The following is a 21,749-nucleotide window of genomic DNA, read 5'->3' as shown; positions in this document are numbered from 1 at the left end:
GCATCTTTGGTTTGCGTTAAAACAACTTCAACACACGCAATGTTCTGATTGCACCACAAACGCAGTAGTCATCCTTGCCTTTCACAGAGGCACTGAGTTTTATAAATAGGAGCATGATAGTGTAGAATAATCCTATCCAAGGACCAGTGGTGGGTTTCAAAAAATTCTGGAACCTCTTCTGTAGGTGTGTCCTGCTTTCCGGGTCCACTGGTGGAACCTCTTCTAACCGGTTCGGTAGATTTGACGAACTGGTTCTACTGAATAGGTGCTCCTATTTATAAAACTCAGTGCCTCTGTGAAAGGTAAGGATGACTACTGCGTTTGTGGTGCAATCAGAACATTGCGTGTGTTGAAGTTGTTTTAACGCAAACCAAGGATGCCTTTTAAAAAACAAGTTGACATCCTATTCTTATGCATGCCAGTGCTGTGTGTGAGGTAATTTAAGGTGGTTCTGACAAGTGTCGTCGGTATCTTCATATCCGGTCACATGGGTGGCAAGCCACTCCCATCCGGTCATATGGGCAGCAAGCCACTCCCACAAAGGAGGCCACACCCACAGAGTAGGTTCGAACAATTTTTGAAACCCTCAGTTTCCAATGCTCGTCCTCAAAATTGGATTGAGCCCCACGGGTCAATCTTTTGTGCCTTTGCGTCCAAACAGCTCACACCTTCCTGACTCTGAATCTCTTCCCGAGAACAGATTCATCTTCATCAGAAACGGCTCCATTTAAAACAGAGGAAACTTGCAAGCTCAGGTTATTGCTGACCTTATCTTGCTCCGGCGTGCTGTTGTGTCAGATAAATCAACTTTTTTTTTTATGACTATGTAATCTTTTCTGCGCATGCAAGAGCTGTGACAGGTGCCAGATAAAATAGCTTTGGGTAATAAAGTTGTCTTTTAAATAAGAAAGTACATAATCACACGCCTACTTTCCAATATAACCGGAGTGGTTTAAAGATGTAGGGTTTTTCCTAGGCGGGGAAAGAGCCCTGAAGAAATGTTTCTTTGATTCTCAGTCTCAGATTTTATTAAAAACTACTTTTTCTCCAGCTATTCAATCAGCAAGTGAAATTTGTCTTTAAATCCAGGTTAGATCCTGGCAGCTATGGCAAAGATTATTTACTCAGTCCCTAAAAAGAACCCCTATATCCAGAGTTTTCTGGATAACCCAAATAGAACCTCTCACCATGGATTAACTATTTCTGCTTGGCTTCATTAAGGTTGCTGGCACGGATTTTGCTTTAGCTTTTTTTAGAAAAATAAAATAAAATTATCTATATCTATATATCTATATCTATCTAGATCTAGATAGATAGAGATAGATATAGCTAAGTATTTTTTATATTTTTAACTCATTTTTAATCTATTTACAATCTATAAATAAATATTTTAATGTTTTAACTCATTTTTAATCTTCTCTCTCTATATATATATGTGTGTGTGTGTGTGTGTGTGTGTGTGTGTCTGTGTCTGTGTGTTGCATTTGTGCTGATAAATAAATAAAGGGAGACTAGTATAGATCTATTTCAAGCTATTTAGCTCTCATCAGCTAGCCATACCCTTATTTATCAGCACAATTACAACACACACATACACACACACACACACACAAAATCTATCTATCTATCTATCTATCTATCTATCTATCTATCTATCTATCTATCTATCTATCTATCTATCTATCTATCTATCATCTGTGTTGTATTTGTGCTGATAAATAAATAAAGGGAGAGTACCATAGATCTATTTCAAGCTATTTAGCTCTCATCAGCTAGCCATACCCTTATTTATCAGCACAAATACAACACACACACACACACACACACAAAATCTATCTATCTATCTATCTATCTATCTATCTATCTATCTATCTATCTATCTATCTATCTATCTATCTATGTTGTATTTGTGCTGATAAATAAATAAAGGGAGACTAGTATAGATCTATTTCAAGCTATTTAGCTCTCATCAGCTAGCCATACCCTTATTTATCAGCACAAATACAACACACACATACACACACACACACACAAAATCTATCTATCTATCTATCTATCTATCTATCTATCTATCTATCTATCTATCTATCTATCTATCTATCTATCATCTGTGTTGTATTTGTGCTGATAAATAAATAAAGGGAGAGTACCATAGATCTATTTCAAGCTATTTAGCTCTCATCAGCTAGCCATACCCTTATTTATCAGCACAAATACAACACACACACACACACACACACACAAAATCTATCTATCTATCTATCTATCTATCTATCTATCTATCTATCTATCTATCTATCTATCTATCTATCTATCTATCTATCTAATCTATCTATCTATCTATCTATCTATCTATCTATCTATCTATCTATCTATCTATCTATCTATCTATCTATCTATCTATCTATCTATCTATCTATGTTGTATTTGTGCTGATAAATAAATAAAGGGAGACTAGTATAGATCTATTTCAAACTATTTAGCTCTCATCAGCTAGCCATACCCTTACTGCGATTGGAACCTGTGCTGTATTGCATCTTAGGCAGATGTGTTAACCATTAAGCCACAGAGTTCCTCTCCTTATCAGGAGCCAGGGAGATAAGGAGAGGAACTCTGTGGCTTAATGGTTAACACATCTGCCTAAGATGCAATACAGCACAGGTTCCAATCCCAGTAAGGGTAGGGCTAGCTGATGAGAGCTACATAGCTTGAAATAGATCTATACTAGTCTCCCTTTATTTATTTAGCAGCACAAATACAACACACACACACACACACACGTTTATATTTAACTCATTTTTCATCTATTTTCAATCTGTATATAAGTATTTATATATTTGTAACTCATTTTTCATCTATTTTCAATCTATATATACTTTTATATTTTAACTCATTTTTAATTTATTTTCTATTTATATATACATATAGGTATGTTTGTATTTTTTAACTCATTTTTAATTTATTTTCAATCTATATATATGGTAAGTATTTTTATATTTTTAACTCATTTTAAATCTAGTTTTAATCTAGACCGGACTTTTACAAAAGCACATATGGTGTGGCTACCATTTACGGTAGTTTAGATACATTTTAAGAATAGAACAAGCCAGGATTTTTAAGAATGGGGAAAAGGAGAAAGAGACAGCACTCGGTAGCAGAGAGTTCATCCATGCCATTGAAGCAGCAGAAAATGGAAGAGGATACTGCAAACAGACAATCTGTTCCAGTAAGTAACTCAACTGCAGTCGCCTTAACAGATACATTTAATTGATGTGAGTCATTTACAAGCCAAACTTGAAAACAAACAGCATGTAGAACTGTCTTCCTCCCTCTCAGAATTAACGGCTTACTTCCTTTTGGAAAGCAGGGCAAAAACTGGTTTTGCAGGCATCTAAAATTGTACCTGAGCACAATAGGTAACATTTCGGTCTTCTAACCTAGCCGTATCTTAAGACTTCTTCAACCACGGTGCCAAGATCTTTCTCCCAAAATAGAAATGTTTCCCCCCAGGCCTAAACTTTGTTGTGTCATCTGATTGACACCGAGAAGGCGTTGTGTAATGGAATGAAGTCACCTTGTGTGGTGAGCATTATTCCAGGTCTTGAGAAATGGCTCGGTGGAGGACATCTACTTCCTGTGTAGAAAGTCCCGCGTTTAATAGCTGTCATTTCCTGGTGAGATTGAAGCTGACGACAAACTCAGGGGTTTCCCCTGATACTTTGCAATGACTGCCCTATTCAACAGTTGTGTTCAGACAGGATGCTAGCATGGCTTTTATTGTGAAATCTATTCATGACCAACAGGTGCTTTTCCTTTCTCCAAGTACAGCAGCCTCTTTTATTTATTTCATCGCCTTTCTACCCCAGCAGTCCAGGAGCCCTGAGGGAGCCTCCAGGGAGATGAAGTAGGAACTGTCTTTGGCAGAAGAAGAACGAAACTTAAGAGAGGACTCAGAAAGTTGCGCTGGTACACAACAGGGCCCCTTGGATGCTTGTGGCATGAGTCACTCCAAATGAAGTGATGTGTGTATTAAATAATCAGGTTTATCAGGGAAGAAGGCGGGGCTTAGCAGTGAGAAGACGGAGTCTCAGGCTATTCCTGAAATTCCTCTATTCCGAAGGATTTTTGGACGGGTTTTTTGGACCCTAGCTGTCCCGGAGACGACAGTGAAGGTGAGGGGAGACCCAGGACCTCAGAGACACTCGCAAAGTCTCGGGGGGGGGGGTATTAACCCCTCGTGCCAATTCCTTTCTGGATTAGCTGCGTGCTAACTGAAACTGCAGGTTGCCCCTAAGAATCAGGTTTATTATTATTATTTTAAAAGAGAAGACAGTTGGGATCCCAAGATTAACTGGCATGCCCAACCTTCCTTGAAAACAGCGTGGGAAAATGTCTAGATGGGCATTTGATTCTATAGATTCAGATTGCTGCTGTTATGTTACATGAAGGCCCAACAGGAAGGAAGGGAGGAAGATGGAGGGGAGGGAGGGGAGGGGAAGGAAGGAAGATGGAGGGGGAGAGAGGAAGGGAGAAAGGGAGGGAGGAGGGAGGGATGAAGGAACAAAGGAAGAACACCACTGCCTCTTTGCAGACTCCAGAATGTCTACTCCCCATCTTTCACAACGACTCTGGGCACCAACTTCAACATGATGGGCTTCTTCGTCTTGAGGAACCCTCTGTCATCCAGCTCCATGGGGATCTTTCCCATTGACCAAAAGAAAGGGAGATAGAAAATCACAGGCATGGAATTAAACAGAAGTGATTCCACTAACAAGGTGGCCACCAAGAACCACGTTTTACATACATGCAGGGGTGAGATTCAGCCAGTTTGGACCGGTTTGTGCGAACCGGTTGTTATGATTTTGTGCAGTTCGGAAAACCGGTAAAATGAACCAGTGGCTAACCCCACCACCCCGCCCCATATAGCCCCACACTGCCCTACCCCGCCCTAGACCCTCCAGCTAATCGCCTGCTCTGTGCCGAGGTGGCGCAGTGGTTAGGGTGCAGTACTGCAGGCCACTTCAGCTGGCTGTTATCTGCAGTTCAGCGGTTCTAATCTCACCGGCTCAAGGTTGACTCAGCCTTCCATCCTTCCGAGGTGGGTAAAATGAGGACCCGGACTGTGGGGGCAACATGCTGACTCTGTAAACCGCTTAGAGAGGGCTGAAAGCCCTATGAAGCGGTATATAAGTCTAACTGCTATTGCTATTGCTATTGTGCACTAAAGGTAAGCATGCTACTCGCTCCCGCTTTGCCTCGGGTCAGGGCCCAGGGATATGACGTTCCCCAGCTCCAGCCTTGCCCCTGGCCTCTGCCCGCATGCCGCCCCCCCTCCACACCTGGCCTCAAACTACATTTTCAGCAAACCGGTTGTTACGTGGGTTGAATCCCACCACTGCATACACGCCTTTTCCTATGCTTACACAATGCCTCAATTAGTAATTAGTAATTTAGTAATTTAATAAATTTGTATGCCGCCCAATCCCGTAGGACTCCGGGCGGCTTACAGAGACAAGATAAAAGTTTAAAAAGTTAAAAATAGAAAGATAAACAATTTAAAAACAACACACCATACATTCCGTCTTGGTGGGGCTGGACCTTGTTCGTGAGGTCAACAGCCCCAGGCCTGCCGGAACAGCCAGATTTTCGTGGCTTTTCGGAAGGCCGAGAGAGTGGGAAGGGTCTGGATCTCTATGGGTAGATCGTTCCACAGGGCCGGAGCAACTACAGAGAAGGCCCTCCCCCGAGGGGCCGCTAGACGGCATTGTCCGGTCGACAAGTTATATTTTGTTCAACTCAAATACTCCCCCCCCACACACTGTCTGTGTTGTAATTCTTACAATTCTTACAATAATTCTTACAACACTTCACTAGGGGCTTCACTCTGCTGTGAGTAGCAAATAAGACTCTATTCTCAGTAAGATGTAGAAGCAAAACCTAGGTGTTGGAGTACACAGACAGACAGACAGACAGACAGACAGGATCGACCTGATAAGATAACCCTGTCTTTCCAAAGAGATCTTGCTTTCCCGTTCCTCTCCTCCTCGTGTCTTTGAACAAGACATAGATGTGAGATGGAAAAAAATCGGTTGAGTAAACTCTTTAGCGGACGAGCGGGAAGCAGCGTCCAACCCAAGTTGTAAAACTCACCGGGGTTTCTTTGCAGGTTTGGAAGCGAAATCTTTGCAGCGCGACCACCAGGCCCATTTTCAGCACCAGGAGGGCGAAGCGCATAGCGATGCAGTTCCTGGGACCCGCCCCGAAAGGGAGGAATGCATAGGGCTCTAGGCTCTCTTTGTTCTCTTTGCTAAACCTATTTGTGGAAATCAGAAAAGAGTCACGGCTGAGTAAAGCTACTATTCCCAATAGTCTGTACCTCGGTTCTGTAAGTAAGACAACACCTTTCCTCCTTAACTACTGGATAAGTGAAACCAAGTGTTTGCAGAGAGAGATTATTGGAGTTCAGTGGCTAAACTGATGTGGTGGAATGTAGACTTGATTCCCTGGTGGCAGGGGCTGCATTTCAGAGGACCAAGCGACTGAAATGTATATGGTTTGGTTGGCGGGAAGAGAATTAAGGCAGCCCTTCTGTACTAATTCTCAGAGTATTTTAGGAGAAGAGTGGGCATAGCTGGGGAGGTGGTCATTATGTCCCCACGGTCTAAGTTCAACCCCTCAACCGCCATTCATCCTTATCTGGTGCCAATTTGGTGTTGAACTTAAGTTTTTGGCTTGAGCAATAAATCTCAACTGCAACTTAACGTATGTTCTGATTCTCTGCCTCTGACAAGTATATTTTTAATGATGCAAGTAGATGCTTTAGTTTGGCAAGATTCTGTCTACAGGTGAGGAATTGCAAAGAGAAGTGTTTAGAAGTAGTCTCTGCTTAATTAATTTGGATTTCTCAAGACGTTATGCCCAAGAATCCTTGAGTCTACTACGGCATCCAATTAGTGACAGCTACGATGTAGGGTCAACGAGGCCCATTTCTCCTATTTTGACCCACGCGCCACGGTTCAAGGAGGGAATCTTTTCTAAGATGGTAGATTAAATATAATTATTTCCTGTACTTTTACTCTTCTCCTCCTATCAGTGTGGCTGGATGCCAGCTGCCCTCCAGCTTTTTGTTCAGTTGTTCGAACATTAAACCAAGCCATTGTCTCAGCTGCTACAGTCAACTTAGGCATCGTTCTCTCCCATGGAGTTAATTAAGTTCCACGCACAGGTTTATGGATGTGGATCGTAAAATAAGCCCTGTGTGACTTTGCAGATGTCGAAGGATGATCCGCGTCTCATTTGAGAAGTTACAGCTGATGTCCAGCTGATGTCCTCGCGCCGTTGTGTCTCTTATTCACTCGGTTTCAGAAAGGACATACATACCTTTCAGGCCTGTACTCTTCGGGCTCAGGCCAATATTCGGGGATCCGGTGTAGGACGTAAGCGGGAATCAAAACCACGGTTCCCTTTGGGATGGTCACTCCGTGGACTTCCACTGTCTTTTTGCAAATTCTCTCAAGCCGTGTTCCCGGGGGGTAAAGGCGGAAAGTTTCATTCACCACCATATCGAGATATTCCATTTGATGGAGGGCGTCATAGGTGGGAGGAGCCTGCGCGAAAGCAATAGCAATAGCAATAGCAGTTAGACTTATATACCGCTTCATAGGGCTTTCAGCCCTCTCTAAGCGGTTTACAGAGTCAGCATATTGCCCCCAACAACAATCCGGGTCCTCATTTTACCCACCTCGGAAGGATGGAAGGCTGAGTCAACCCTGAGCCGGTGAGATTTGAACAGCCGAAGTGCAGAACTGCAGTCAGCTGAAGTAGCCTGCAGTGCTGCATTTAACCACTGCGCCACCTCGGCTCAAGGCCCAAACCAAGACAAAATAAAGTAATAAGGCAATCTAGTATATAAGAAATGACCAGCTGTTAAACTGGGGAGATTCCTGTACTATAGGCAGAACATAATAAAGTAGTTACTTTGAACTCTGTATGTATCGGTCTGGTTTTTTTGTGCCTGGCAGCTCCTAAAATGATTCCCCCCTCAACCAAGAGAGTCACAGAGCCCCCCCACCCAAAAGAGCCTTACCCGATTAGGAAAGGTTTCATTGATCTCTTGGTACAATTTCTCTTGGACATCGGGATGCACCGCCAGGCAATAAGACATGAAGCTGAGGGAGGTCCCGATGGTCTCGTAGCCACCGAAAATAAAAAAAATGGACTGGGCCAAAATCTCTTTGTCTGTTAAAGCTGTCGGGCGAGAAAGGAAAGCACAGAAGAAGCTTGTGATCATCCTCGCCACATTCATTCTCACACCACACATACACAACAGCAAATATCTCACATTGACTTGTGGCTTTCAGGGTAACCCAATTATCCAGGGGATCTGATTTGATCAACAACTTTAAACAGCACTCTCTCTCTCTCTCTCTCTCCCTCTCTCTCTCTCTCTGTGTGTGTGTGTATGTATCTGTCTCTGTCTCCCTCCCTCCCTCTCTCTGTCTGTCTCTATTTCTCTCTGTCTCTCTCTTTCTGTCTCTGTCTGTCTCCCTCTCTGTCTCTCTCTCTCTGTCTCTCTGTCTCCCTGTCTCCCTCTCTCTGTCTGTCTCTCTCTCTCTGTCTCTCTCTGTCTCTCACTCTCTGTTTCTGTTTCTGTCTCTATCTCTGTGTCTCTGTCTCCCTCTCTCTCTGTCTCTGTCTCTTTCTCTCTCTCTCTCTGTCTGTCCTCCTCCCCCTCTCTCTTTGTTTCTCTCTCTCTCTCTCTCTCTCTCTCTCTCTCTCTCTCTCTCTCTCTCTCTCACTCTCTGTTTCTGTTTCTGTCTCTGTGTCTCTGTCTCCCTCTCTGTCTCTGTTTCTGTCTATCTGTCTATCTGTCTCTCTGCCTCCCTCTGTCTGTCTCCCTCCCCCTCTCTCTTTGTCTCTCCCTCTGTGTGTCTCACTCTGTCTGTCTCTCCGTCTCTATCTGTCTCTGTCTCTGTCTGTCTCTCTCTCTCTCTGTTTTTCTTCAGTGACGTTGTAACTCTGAACAGTCACTAAGTGACTGTAAATCAAGGATTACCTGTATAGTTCATTCATTCTCTCTCCCAGTGCCCCGTGGTACTAGCATCATTTGCTAATGTTTACCTTGAGTTAATCCATGTGCATCAATATGCCCCAAGCAACTTTATATCTAATTTTTCAAGCGCAAAACCTGTAACTTTACCTTTCTCTGCATTTGGGTCCTTAGAGGAGTTGGCTGCTGCTTGTGCATCCATCATGAGCTGAAGAAAATCGACTCGGTTCTGGAATGGTAGAGAGACCAAAAAACCGTCATTGATGGGTCCAGTTGCCCACTGCATACTTAGAAGGGGTGTCTTTGGTGCTCTCTAAGCTTGGTTGTTTTCTTGCAGATGTTTCATGACCCAACTAGGGAACATCATCAGTGCTAGAAGGGAGGGGGGTTTGCAGGGAAGAGGAGGAAGAAGAAGAGAGGAGGAAGAAGAGGAGGAGGATGAAGAACAATAGAAAAGGAGGGAGGAGGAAGAGGAGGAAGAGGAGGAGGATGACGACTGTGGGGTCCTTGGTGCTCTCTGAGATTAATGGTTTCCTTGCAGGCGTTTCATGACCCAACTAGGGAACATCATCAGTGCTAGAAGGAAGGGGGGTTTCCTTATCATCATTGCTCTGTTGTGAAATGAGTGAAGAAAATAAGCAAGTGCAGAGAGTACCAAGGAACCCTACAGTTCTTCTTCTTCCTCTCCTTCCTCCTCCTCCTCCTCCCTTCCTCCCATCACTCCACAAATCTCACGCTCTTCCAGCACTGATGAAGTTACCCAGTTGGGCCATGGAATGTCAGCAAGAAAACAACCAAGCTCAGAGAGCACCAAGGACCCCACAGTCTCCGTTTCCTCCTCCTCCTCCTCCTCCTCCTCCTCCTCCTCCTCCTCCTCCTCCTCCTCCTCCTCTCCTCCTCCTCCTCCTCCTCCTCCTCCTCTCTGTAATCCCCACTCCCTTGTAGCACTGATTAAGTTACCTAGTTGGGCCATGAAATGTCAGCAAGAAAACAACCAAGCTCAGAGAGCACCAAGCCCCCCCCCCAAAAAAATTATCTTTTTCCTCTTGCGCTCCACAAACCCCACTCCCTTCTAGCACTGATGTTATTCTAGTTTGGGCAATGAAACACCTGCAAGAAAATAAACAAACTCAGAAAGCACCAAAGCCTCACAGTTCCTCCTCTTCCTCTCGATCAATCCACAATCTCACTCCCTTCTGCACTGATGAAGTTACCTAGTTGGGTCATGAAATGCCTCCAAGAAACAAGCAAGCTCAGAGAGCACCAAGGACCCCACAGTCTCTGTTTCTTTCTTCTTCTTCTTCTTCTTCTTTCTTCTTCTTCTTCTTCTTCTTCTTTCTTCTTCTTCTTCTTCTTCTTCTTCTTCTTCTCTTCCTCCTCCTCCTCCTCCTCCTCCTCCTCCTCCTCCTCCTCCTCCTCCTCCTCCTCCTCCTCCTCCTCCTCCTCCTCCTCCCTGCAAACCCCACTCCCTTCTACCACTCATGAAACATCGGCAAGAAAACAACCAAGCTCAGAGAGCACCAAGGACTCGTCACTTCAACCCTGAGCTACAGAGATTCTCCTCTACTGGTATCCAAAGCGGTGTGTGTGTTGCAGCTGTGATTGTGCGCCACTGTTTACCCCTTCAGGGTTCGAGGAAGGGTCGAAATAAGGGTGGGGCTCTCAGGAATGACAAGAGGCTATCCAACCTACATCTCTACCCGGCGAGCAAAAACAAATAAAATAATGCAGTTCATCAAGGATCCCACAATCTCCGTTTCTCCTCCTTCCTCCTCCTCCTCCTCCTCCTCCTTCTCTTCTTCTTCTTCTTCTTCCTCCTCCTCCTCCCTCCTTCTTTTCTTCTTCTTCCTCTTCCTCCTCCTCTTCTTCCTCCTTCCTCCTCCTCTTCTTCTTCTTCTTCCTCCTCCTCCTCTCCTCCACCACCACCACCACCACCTCCTCCTCCTCTTCCTTGCAAACACCACTCCCTCCTAGAGCACTGATGATGCTACCTAGTTGGTTCATGAAACGTTTGCAAGAAACAAGCAAGCTCAGAGAGCACCAAGGACCCTTCGCTTCAACCCTGAGCTACCAATGTTCTCCTTCATCAGAATCTGTTTGGAAGTTCTGAAACCTGCTCGGAACACGCAAACATAGCCTGAGCCCACACAACCCCGCCTCCCGAGGGCCCCGGAAGAAGAGCAAGGACGAGAGGAGAAGCCCAGACTGACCGTGTGGTCCTTCTTTTGACGATCTTCTTTGATTTTCTTCAAGACCCCGAAGAAGAAGTCGATGGAAGACTTTGGGAAGATGGTAAAGTTGAGTTTATCCAGCAACGGGGTAACGAATGGGAAAAGGACTGGGGAGAGGCGTGGGGTGGGAAGAAAAGCAAACATATCACTCAACCGAGCTGCAACACAGCGACAAGGAAAAAAAACACAGTAGGAGCGCCCCCCCCCCCCTCCGGTCCCATGAGCTTTGTGGAGGAGAGAGATTCGAGCAAAATTGTAGTTACACCAGAAGGAAACAATCATGATTGAGGCGGCCTAAAATTGTTCCAGTCAGTAAATAAATAAATAAATGATGTTTAATAAAGTTACCAGCTTGAACAGTTAGTACAATAGCCATAGCACTTAAGATTTATAGACCACTTCATGGTGCTTTTACAGCCCTCTCTAAGCAGTTTATAGAGTCAGCATATCGTCCCCAACAATCTGGGTCCTCGTTTTACCCACCTCGGAAGGAGGGAAGGCTGAGTCAACTTGGAGCCTGGTGAGATTCAAACTGCCAAATGCAGTCAGCTAGCAGTCAGCAGAAGCAGCCTGCAGTACTGCACTCTGACCACTGTGCCACCATGGCCCTTCTTTCCTCCCTCCCTTCCTCACTCACTCACTCCTTTCCTTCCTTCCTTCCTTCCTTCCTTCCTTCCTTCCTTCCTTCCTTCCTTCCTTCCTTCCTTCCTTCCTTCCTTCCCACTTAGCACCTAGACTTGTATCCCACTTCACAGTGCTACACAGCTCTCTTTAAGGGTTTACAGAGTCAGCCTCTCTTGCCCCCAACAATCTGGGTCCTCATTTTACCCACCTCGGAAGGATGGAAGGCTGAGTCAACTTTGAGCCTGGTAAGATTCGAACTGCCCAAATTGCACTCAGCTGGCAGTCAGCAGAAGTAGCCTGCAGTACTATGTTTTAACCAATGCGCCCTCATGGCCCTTCCTTCCTTCCTTCCTTCCTTCCTTCCTTCCTTCCTTCCCTCCCACTTAGCACTTTCCAGCCTTCTCTAAACAGTTTATAGAGTCAGCCTCTTGCCCCCAACAATCTGGGTCCTCATTTTACCCACCTTGGAAGGATGGAAGGATGAGTCAACCTTGAGCCGGTCAGTATTGAACTCCTGGCAGTGGGCAGAGTTAGCCTGCAATGCTGCATTGTAACAACTGCACCCCTATGTCTTCCTTCTTTTCTTCCTTCCTTCGTTCCCAAGCTATACCAGACTTATATACCGCTTTACGGTGCTTTTACAGCCCTCTCTAAACAGTTTACAGAGTCAGCCTCTTGCCCCCAACAATCCTCATTTTACCCACCTTGGAACGACGGAAGGCTGAGTCCACCTGGAGCCTAGTGAGACGCGAACTGCCAAATTTCAGGCAGCCGGCAGTCAGCAGAAGTAGCCTGCAGTACTGCCCTCTAACCACTGCGCCACTAAGATTTCTTCTACCCAACAGATTCCTAAATTACTGTCGCCAGTTACCAACTAACACAGACTTGGGAAGGAAGACTTTGGGTGATGGTAGTTTAGGGCAAGAAGTTCTAAAGTTCTAATCAAGAATCTCAGATTCTGAAGAGCTCATGTGAGACAGTTGCCAAACAACCTTTCTCAACCACAAAACACACTTCCTAATTTTTCTTCCTCCTTTTTTTCAACTAACACTTAACAAAAGGGTTAAAAAAGAAAGAAAAATGGGAGGGAACATGGGAATTTTACAACGATATCATCTGAATCCTCCATAAAAACCTCAAGCGTGAAGGGTGGCCCATAAGGAGGGCCTTTGCAGCAAGCAGCCAAGATGCAGAGCAGAGATCTTGTAGGTCTTTGTGGCCTACAAAGAGATCTTACCAGCCAAGATTAAAACAGGGCTGAGGAAGCTAAATCTGAGGAACTTCTTCATGTGCACCACCATTGGATCGTCGGGATGGTTGAGGGAATCAATGTTGACACTGAATGAGGTGCTGGTTACCACATCCAAACTGTAGGCTGAAAAGATCCTGGAGGGATGAAGGAGAGGTAGCATAGTGTGTAGGTTCAACCATTAGAAGCCACCCCACGGTGCATTCAACGGATGATCTCAGGGAATCCTTAACAGATGCACGAGGGATTCCACGTATTATGGAAAATGGGAATCCATTTGGATCACAATTTTGGATTACAGATTCCCCTTAATCTCACCGATATTACTTACAGCTTCATATCTATGGTTTCATCATTCTCCACTTTCTTCTGAATGTTCTTCTCCAAGATTTCATTGTAATGGTTGATGATGGGCATCATCTGAAAGGAAGACCAAAGGACAAGATGCTTGAAGACATTTTGAAGAATGAACGCAACAAGTCCGTTCAGATAGCATTTTTTATTTTATTTTTTGTTTTGAACACTTAAACACGTTGACAAAAACATATACAACATTTAGACCAGTGTTTCCCAACCTTGGCAACTTGAAGATGTCCGGACTTCAACTCCCAGAATTCCCCAGCCAGCGTTCGCTGGCTGGGGAATTCTGGGAGTTGAAGTCCGGACATCTTCAAGTTGCCAAGGTTGGGAAACACTGATTTAGACATCACATCGGAACGTCACATTCCTCCTTATAGCAGATATCTATCAGTCCATCTTTAAGTGCACTATTTCCCTCTCAATACATTTCTATTCAATTTTACACTTTTAATCCCCTTATTTCATTCTCTTTTACTTATCAATCTATCTTTGGCTATTTACACCAGACAGTCTTTGTTATTCTTCTACTAGTATACCATTTTCCCTAGATTTATAAATCCTATCTTTCTTAGACTTTTGCCACTAATTTCTACTGCATCTATAATGCAAACTACTTTTTTTTCAGGTGCTGATTTCTTATTTCTATCCTCCAACCACCTGTACTATTTTTCCCAAATTAGATAATACTCCGATTCTTCATTTTCCTTGGATTCCTTTTATCCATCTCAGTGCATTCTAGGATCTTCCATATTATTTCACTTTCACTCGGTATCGTATTGTTCTTCCATCCGATAGCCATTTCCAAACCATAAGCGATAGGCAACTTCAACCTGAGTTACTTGCTTCTGTGTGAAACTTCTGAAAACTTATTTAAAATGCAGCTCTTATTATCATCTTAAATTTCATAGCTTGCGGACTTGATAGCTGTTTCTTCGTTGGTTTTAAGCACTGAGCACGCCGTGATATTAAACTAGATCCCATTCATTGAGGCTCATGGATCATAACAACACACAAAGGTTAGCCAGTTATAAAATTCTGCAAAGATTTATGAAGACGAGCAGAATTCAGCTCATTTTCATAGAGAGAACTTGCAAAGCTCCATCATTCCAAAGCTGGAATGGGAATGGCTGGGTTTTCTCCAGGCAACGCAAAAATCCAACGCAATTCCAAAAGGCATCCAAAGGTCATCTCTTACCTCCTTCAGCCTCCCACTGGTGAAGGTGGGAGACAAGGCACTGCGAATCCTCTTCCACTGCTCATCGACAACGACGGTCATGGCGGTGTCCAGATTTCCATTCAGCCCAAAGTCCTGAATAAGGTGAAATAGCAAGAAAATTAAAAACAAACAAACATAAATGCCTCATGTTGTTCTTCTCAGTCCTTTCTTTTCAATTTGCTGTCTTCTTAACCATTCTACCTATGCCTCTATCTATCATTATCTATTATATCTATCTATCATTATCAATCTATATCTATCTATCTATCTGTCTGTCTGCCTGCCTGCCACCCACCCACCCACCCACCCATCTATCCTTCCCTCCACACACCATCCATCCATCCATATATCATATATCTTTATCTATCTATCTATCATCTATCTATCTATCTATCTATCTATCTATCTATCTATCATCTATCTATCATCTATCTATCTATCTATCTATCTATCATCTATCATCAATATCAATATCAATATCAATCTCAGGCTCGCTCTATCTATCTATCTATCTATCTATCTATCTTTCTTTCTTTCTTTCTATCTATCTATCTATCATCTATCTATCCATCTACAATTATCAATATCTATCTGTCAATTATCATCTTTATATCCATCTATCTCTATTATCTATTTCTATTTCATTAGATCTATCCATCTATCCATCTATCCATCTATCCATCTATCCATCCATCCATCCATCCATCATCCATCCATCCATCCATCCATCCATCCATCCATCCATCCATCCATCCATCCATCTATCTATCTACAATTATCAATATCTATCTGTCAATTATCATCTTTATATCCATCTATCTCTATTATCTATTTCTATTTCATTAGATCTATCCATCTATCCATCTATCCATCTATCCATCTATCCATCTATCCATCCATCCATCCATCCATCCATCCATCCATCCATCCATCCATCCATCTATCATCCATCTATCATCCATCTATCATCCATCTATCTATCTATCTATCTATCTATCTATCTATCTATCTATCTATCTATCTATCTATCTATCTATCTATCTATCTATCTCATCTTCTCTATCATCTATCTTCTGTCTGATAGACAGACAGATATCTACTACTATTCTGGAATTCAAGACGGAATTCAAGAGATCTCCAATCTCTTCCACAGCCATTATATGAATTTCAGTTGAGAGAGAGCGACTGGCCCAAAGTCACCCGGGAGGCTTCCAGGATTGAGGGAGACCTTGGACCCAGGTCTCCCCAGGCCCATCCCAACACCTAAACCACAATACGTGGCTTGGTCTTCCAAGTTCCCTTCCAGGCCTTCCATTTCTCAGCCCCGGTGAAATTCTCACAACCTCCAGTTGGGATACCTACCCGGCGATTGGTGAAATAAGTATAGAATTCTTTGACCAGGATGGTTTTAATGAGGGCGGGGTCCAAAATGCCCATCACAGGTTGCCGGCCATCAAATATTCTAATTGTCAAAATGAAAAAGGTGTTTTGAAATGTAGGCTTTATCTTTATAAGAAGACAGGATTCAAGGCTTCCTATTTTCCAGCTGAACAATTGGGCAAGCAGAGAACATTGTCCTGATGTTCATTTCTCCACTCAAGGGGGATGTGCGGGGTTCCTTGGTGCTCTCTGAACTCGCTTGTTTTCTTGCAGAAATGTCATGACTCAGCTAGGTAACATCATCAGTCCCAGCTGCAACATACACATCCCTTTGGATACCAATAAAGGGGGATATCTGTAGCTCAGTGTTGAAGTGAAGGGTCCTTGGTGCTCTCTGAGCTTGGTGGTTTTTCTGCAGATGTTGCATTACCCAAGGTTTCCTGCCTAGGAAGGGGGTTGGACTAGAAGACCTCCAAGGTCCCTTCCTACTCTGCTATTGTATTGTATTAACTGTGGGGTCCTTGGTGCTCTCTGAGCATGGTGGCTTTTCTGCAGACGTTGCATTACCCAACTAGGGATCATCATCAGGAGCATTGATGATGTTACTTAGTTTGGGTAATGAAACATCTGCAAGAAAACCACCAAGCTCAGGAAGCACCAAGGATCCCACAGTCCTCCTCCTCCTCCACCACCACCACCACCTCCTCCTCCTTGCAAACACCACTTCCTCCTAGAGCGCTGATGATGCTACCTAGTTGGGTAATGAAACATCTGCAAGAAAACAAGCAAGCTCAGAGAGCACCAAGGACCCCACTCTTCTTCTTCTTCTTCTTCTTCTTCTTCTTCTTCTTCTTCTTCTTCTTCTTCTTCTTCTTCTTCTTCTTCTTCTTCCTCCTCCTCCTCCTCCTCCTCCTCCTCCTCCTCCCTGCAAACCCCACTCCCTTCTACCACTGATGATGTTACCTATGGTAGTTGGGTCATGAAACATCTGCAAGAAAACAACCAAGCTCAGAGAGCACCAAGGAGCCTTCACTTCAACCCTGAGCTACAGAAATTCTCCTCTACTGGTATCCAAAGTGGTGTGTGTGTTGCAACTGTGATTGTGCGCAACTGTTTACCCCTTCAGGGTTCGAGGAAGGGACGAAATAAGGGTGAGGCTCTCAGGAATGACAAGAGGCTATCCAACCTACATCTCTACCCGGCGAGCAAAAACAAATTAAATAATGCAGCTCTTAGTGAATCACGGGGGGGTCATGAATTGAATCCCGCTTTTCCAATGAGTTTCCTTGTTGGATGCCAGCTGGAGAGATCGTAAGTGGCCATATTGTGACCCCAGTTGTCCTAAACACAAAGGACCGACTTTTCCTTTCTTATTATTGGACTGTGGGGAAGCTGCAAGCGTTGTAACTGTGAGGAACACCTGCAGGTGAACTTACCCCCAGATCTTGCCGTATTTCTCAAAGCAGGTTTGGTCGAACTTCAAAATACCCTGTCAAATTAAAAGAAGGAGATCCATGAAAACTTGGCCATGCAATCCTTTCTCCAACAAAGCCATTAAAGCTGCTTCAATCCGTAGATCTTGACTCTCTATTGATGTGATGCTTAACGGTTAAACCGAAACAGGGACAAGAGATTGAGAAGGAAGACCAAGGGATTCTAAGGAAGGCAGATGGCTTTAGAGGTAGTCCTCAATTTACAACGGAAGGTCCTAAGCTAAGGACTATCTGTACTAGTAGCCTTTATTCTCCCAAATCTTCTTCTGGGGATGCACAAATAATCATCCTCGTCTTATAATGACTCCATAATCCCTTGTGGGGTGGAGTCTGAGCAATTGAATGGAGCTAAGACTTTACTGGCCCGATGCCCTTCCTGTTGCCAATGAGGAGTTTTGTTCAGCAGATTCATTCTCATTGTGCCCAGAGAGAGAAATATCTCCCTCTACCTCCTGAGTCTCTCGGGAATAGGGCGGCATACAAACCAAATAAAATCTAAATAAATAAATCTAAATCTAGAATTGAACTCACAGCCTCCTGATTGTGAGGCGAGAGCCCTACCTCTTGGCCACTGCCCCACTCCTGACACAAGCCACAGTTTAGGAAAGGAATGATTCCTTTTCATCCAACCTCGTTGGGTTTCCCTTCAAGCTACTAGGATACGAAACAGTACAACACACTCACATGCCGGTATTTATGGAAAGTTCCGATAAAAGGCAGGGGTCTTGGCCCAGGAATTCCCAACTTCTTAAAGAAATTATATGGCCAGATCCCATAACTGGAAAACAAAACAAAAGAAGATTAGCAGGATAATCCGGAGGACAAGAAGCAATGGGTGGAAACTAATCAAGGAGAGAAGCAACCTAGAACTAAGGAGAAATTTCCTGACAGTGAGAACAATTAATCAGTGGAACAATTTGCCTCCAGAAGTTGTAAATGCTCCAACACTGGAAGTCTTTAAGAAGATGTTGGATAACCCATTTGTCTGAAGTGGTGTAGGGTTTCCTGCCTAAGCAGAGGGTTGGACTAGAAGACCTCCAAGGTCCCTTCCAACTCTGTTGTTCTAGCTTTCTAATGTCAGAGGGATCTGAACATGGAAAGCTTGGCAGGTGAAGAAGATGAGACGATCAAATCCACCATCCCCTCCTTGAAGGGCAGCAAAGATGCCCTAGAGGTACATAATAGCAATAGCAATAGCAGTTAGGCTTATACACCGCTTCATAGGGCTTTCAGCCCTCTCTAAGCGGTTTACAGAGTCAGCATATTGCCCCCAACAACAATCCGGGTCCTCATTTCACCCACCTCGGAAGGATGGAAGGCTGAGTCAACCCTTGAGCCGGTGAGATTAGAACCGCTGAACTGCAGATAACAGTCAGCTGAAGTGGCCTGCAGTACTGCACCCTAACCACTGCGCCACCTCGGCTCCTTCCAGAATGGGGAAGAGGACCTTGACGAAGCTATGGAGAAATTCTTTCCCAGGTAAAAGGGAAGGAAACTTTTTTCCCCCAATATCTTTTTATTATTTTTACATTTAAAACAATGCAGAGCCGCGAAGTCGAAGTGACCATACATTCACATTATATGCAGCTAGTCACAACTATTGACAATTAGCCTACTTAATACATTATCCATCCTTCTGTCCAATCACAATATATACAGTTTGTTCCAGTCTCGTCCCCTTGTCTTATACCAGTCATAAAATCTGTTCCAGACTTCAAAATATTCTGATTCCCCTTTATTTTTATGTTCAAGAGGGAGCCAATCTGATTCCGCACAGGCCAACCCTTTTCTGATTATATCTAGCTCTGATGGTGCATTTTCTTTTCCCCCAATATTGTGCATAAGTTATGTACATGAATAATTAAATAAAGTGTATCTTTCTCATACCCCTCTGGTATTATACCTAGGAGAAAAAATTCCGGTTTAAACAAGATTTTGGTCTCTCACCATTTGTTCTAACCATGATTGAATCATTTCCCAATAATTTTTCGCCTCAAATAATTGGGAAGGAAACTTTTTTAAAAGTCCGGAAAGGAAGGTGGGACAGTGGAAGTGGTCCAAGCAGACCCCTCCCTGTTGTAGGAGGAGGGAGAGGAGGAAGTCCATCACAATAAGACTTGCAATGACCTGTTATCACAACGGATCTCCATAAAAGAAAATGAAGTTGATTTCCTGGTCCAGTCATGTTAACCGGACTGACATAAAGAGAGTGGCATCGATAGCTATTAATTAGCCACACAGGGTGACTTTCGGGTATGCCCATCTGGATTGTGCCCTGCAGTTTTTCATCTCCTATTCTTTTTTTTAATTAAAAGTTTTACAACTCAAGAATGGACATTGAAAGTTACAAACTTAGCCGAGATGGCTAAAATATCGGCATATCTTAAAGATCACTCAAGTGAGAGATATAAACGAGACTGGAAAAAATGGATTGACTATATACAAAATAAATACGGGACCAAGAAATTCCAGTTAGCCTATGCTTAAGATCAGAAATGATTTAAATTGTTTAAAGTTAGTTCAGCAAGAAGAAGCTAAGGTCAATGTAGAATGTCATTAATTTCTTTATTTCTTTTTTTCTCAATAGATTTTAGACTGTGTTTGTTAAAAATCCATACCGTGTAGTCGGGGTGGGATGGGGTGGAAGGTGGAGGGGGGTTGGGGGAGAGGGTGGAGGGAGGGAGGGGTATATATTAAGCTAGACAAGAATTTGGTGGTAAACTAGAATTATTTTGATATACAAGAAATTGTACTTCGATGTCTTACTGATTGAGGAATGATGAAATGTTTGCCTTAAAAGAAATAAAACTTTTGAAACAGGAAAAAAAAAAGTTTTAATGAGTTTTACAATTATATACCTTCCGCCTTCCCTCCCGTACCCCCTCCCATCCCACATCCCCTCCCACCTCCCCCCCCAACCTCCCAGAGCAAATACAGGGTATAAACCTTTAGCAACCATATACTAAAATAAACTAACTAACTTTAGCGTCATCCCTTGCTTGCACCTTAACTCCTAATCTCCTATTCTTTTCCACGTTAGCGCAAAGCTACTTGGAGTAGTAGAGCAAGAGGAAATTGTCAAGAAAAAGAAGAGAGCAAAGGAGAGAGAAAAAGGGAGAAGGGAAAGGAGGGGAAGGGGAAGAGGAGAGGAGAGAAGAGAAAAAAAGAGATAAAAGAAGAGGGTAGGTGAAGAGGTGAGAGCGGAAGGAGAAGAAAGAAAAGGGGAAGAGAGGAGAGGAGATAAAAGAAAGGGAGAGGAGAGGAGAAAGGAAGAAAAGTTTAATAGACAAAAAAAAAACACACCCTCAAATCAAATCAACTCACAACTTAACAGAACTACAATATATAAAAAAGCGGGCTCGAAATTCGGCTTTTAGCTACCAAGCGCTCTAATCCCGCTCTGAAAGGGCCCCAGCGTGGAGAGGGAAGAAGTGAGAGGGAAAGGGAAGAGAAGAGAAGAGAAAAAAAGAGAAAGGAGGAGATAGAAGAAGAGGATAAGTGAGGAGAGGAGAGCGGAAGGAGAAGAAAGGAAAGGGGAAGATAGAACAGGAGAGGAGATAAAAGAAAGGGAGAGGCGAAAAGAAGAAAAGTTTAATAGACAAAAAAAAACCCCTAAAATCAAATCAAGTCACAATTTAAGAGAACTACAATAAAAAGAAATCCGCTCGAAATTCCGCTTTTGCGCCACCGAGCGCTCTAATCCCGCTCCGAAAGCGCCTCCAGACCCCCCCCCGACCCCCACCTACAGCATCAGCAGGGCCAGGAACAGCAGGACGAGCGCCCAGGTTTCCAGCGCCCAGCCCAGGACCGGGTCTCCCATGGCGAGCGCTTCTGCAGAGCCTCGGGCGAGCTGGGCAACTTCTGAGCCGCGGCTGGAAGTTCCCGAGGTTTTGTAGCCGCCCTCGGAGAGGAGCCAAGCCCGGGGCTCCTCCTCGGGAAGGCCTCCTGGGGCTCCTCCCCGGTAGGACTGCGAGCCCTGGAGCGCCCGGCCGGCCCGGGACAAGGGAGTCCTAAGAGCTGGAGAGGATCGCTCCTTCGTCATTCCTTCTACTTCTCCTTTCTCTTCCTCTCCTCTCTTCCTTTCCTGTCTCCTCCACCACCATTCCTTCTCCTTTTGCTTCGTTCTCTTTCTCCTCCTCCTCCTTTC

General features: G+C 44.0%; 1 protein-coding gene across 1 annotated transcript; it reads right to left on the bottom strand.

Moving 5' to 3' along the window:
• Positions 1-3,245: 3,245 nt before the first annotated feature.
• LOC106538078 (cytochrome P450 3A24) lies at positions 3,246-21,494 on the bottom strand. The gene is made up of 13 exons (XM_087729391.1): positions 21,349-21,494; positions 18,287-18,380; positions 17,546-17,598; positions 16,092-16,191; positions 14,709-14,822; positions 13,485-13,573; positions 13,142-13,290; positions 11,260-11,387; positions 9,200-9,278; positions 8,087-8,247; positions 7,381-7,607; positions 6,151-6,313; positions 3,246-4,699 (listed from the first exon to the last, which is right to left on the bottom strand). Exons 1-13 carry the CDS (start codon positions 21,420-21,422, stop codon positions 4,604-4,606), a joined length of 1,527 nt encoding a protein of 508 aa, XP_087585517.1. The 5' UTR covers positions 21,423-21,494; the 3' UTR covers positions 3,246-4,603.
• Positions 21,495-21,749: the final 255 nt, after the last annotated feature.

This window comes from Thamnophis sirtalis, unplaced genomic scaffold, assembly GCF_051295495.1.
Source record: "Thamnophis sirtalis isolate CommonGarterSnake01/CBP01778 unplaced genomic scaffold, rThaSir2_p1.2 scaffold_14, whole genome shotgun sequence".
NCBI lineage: Eukaryota > Metazoa > Chordata > Lepidosauria > Squamata > Natricidae > Thamnophis > Thamnophis sirtalis.
The sequence above is the reverse complement of the archived record's forward strand: the minus strand, read 5'-3'. Positions and strand labels throughout refer to the sequence as shown.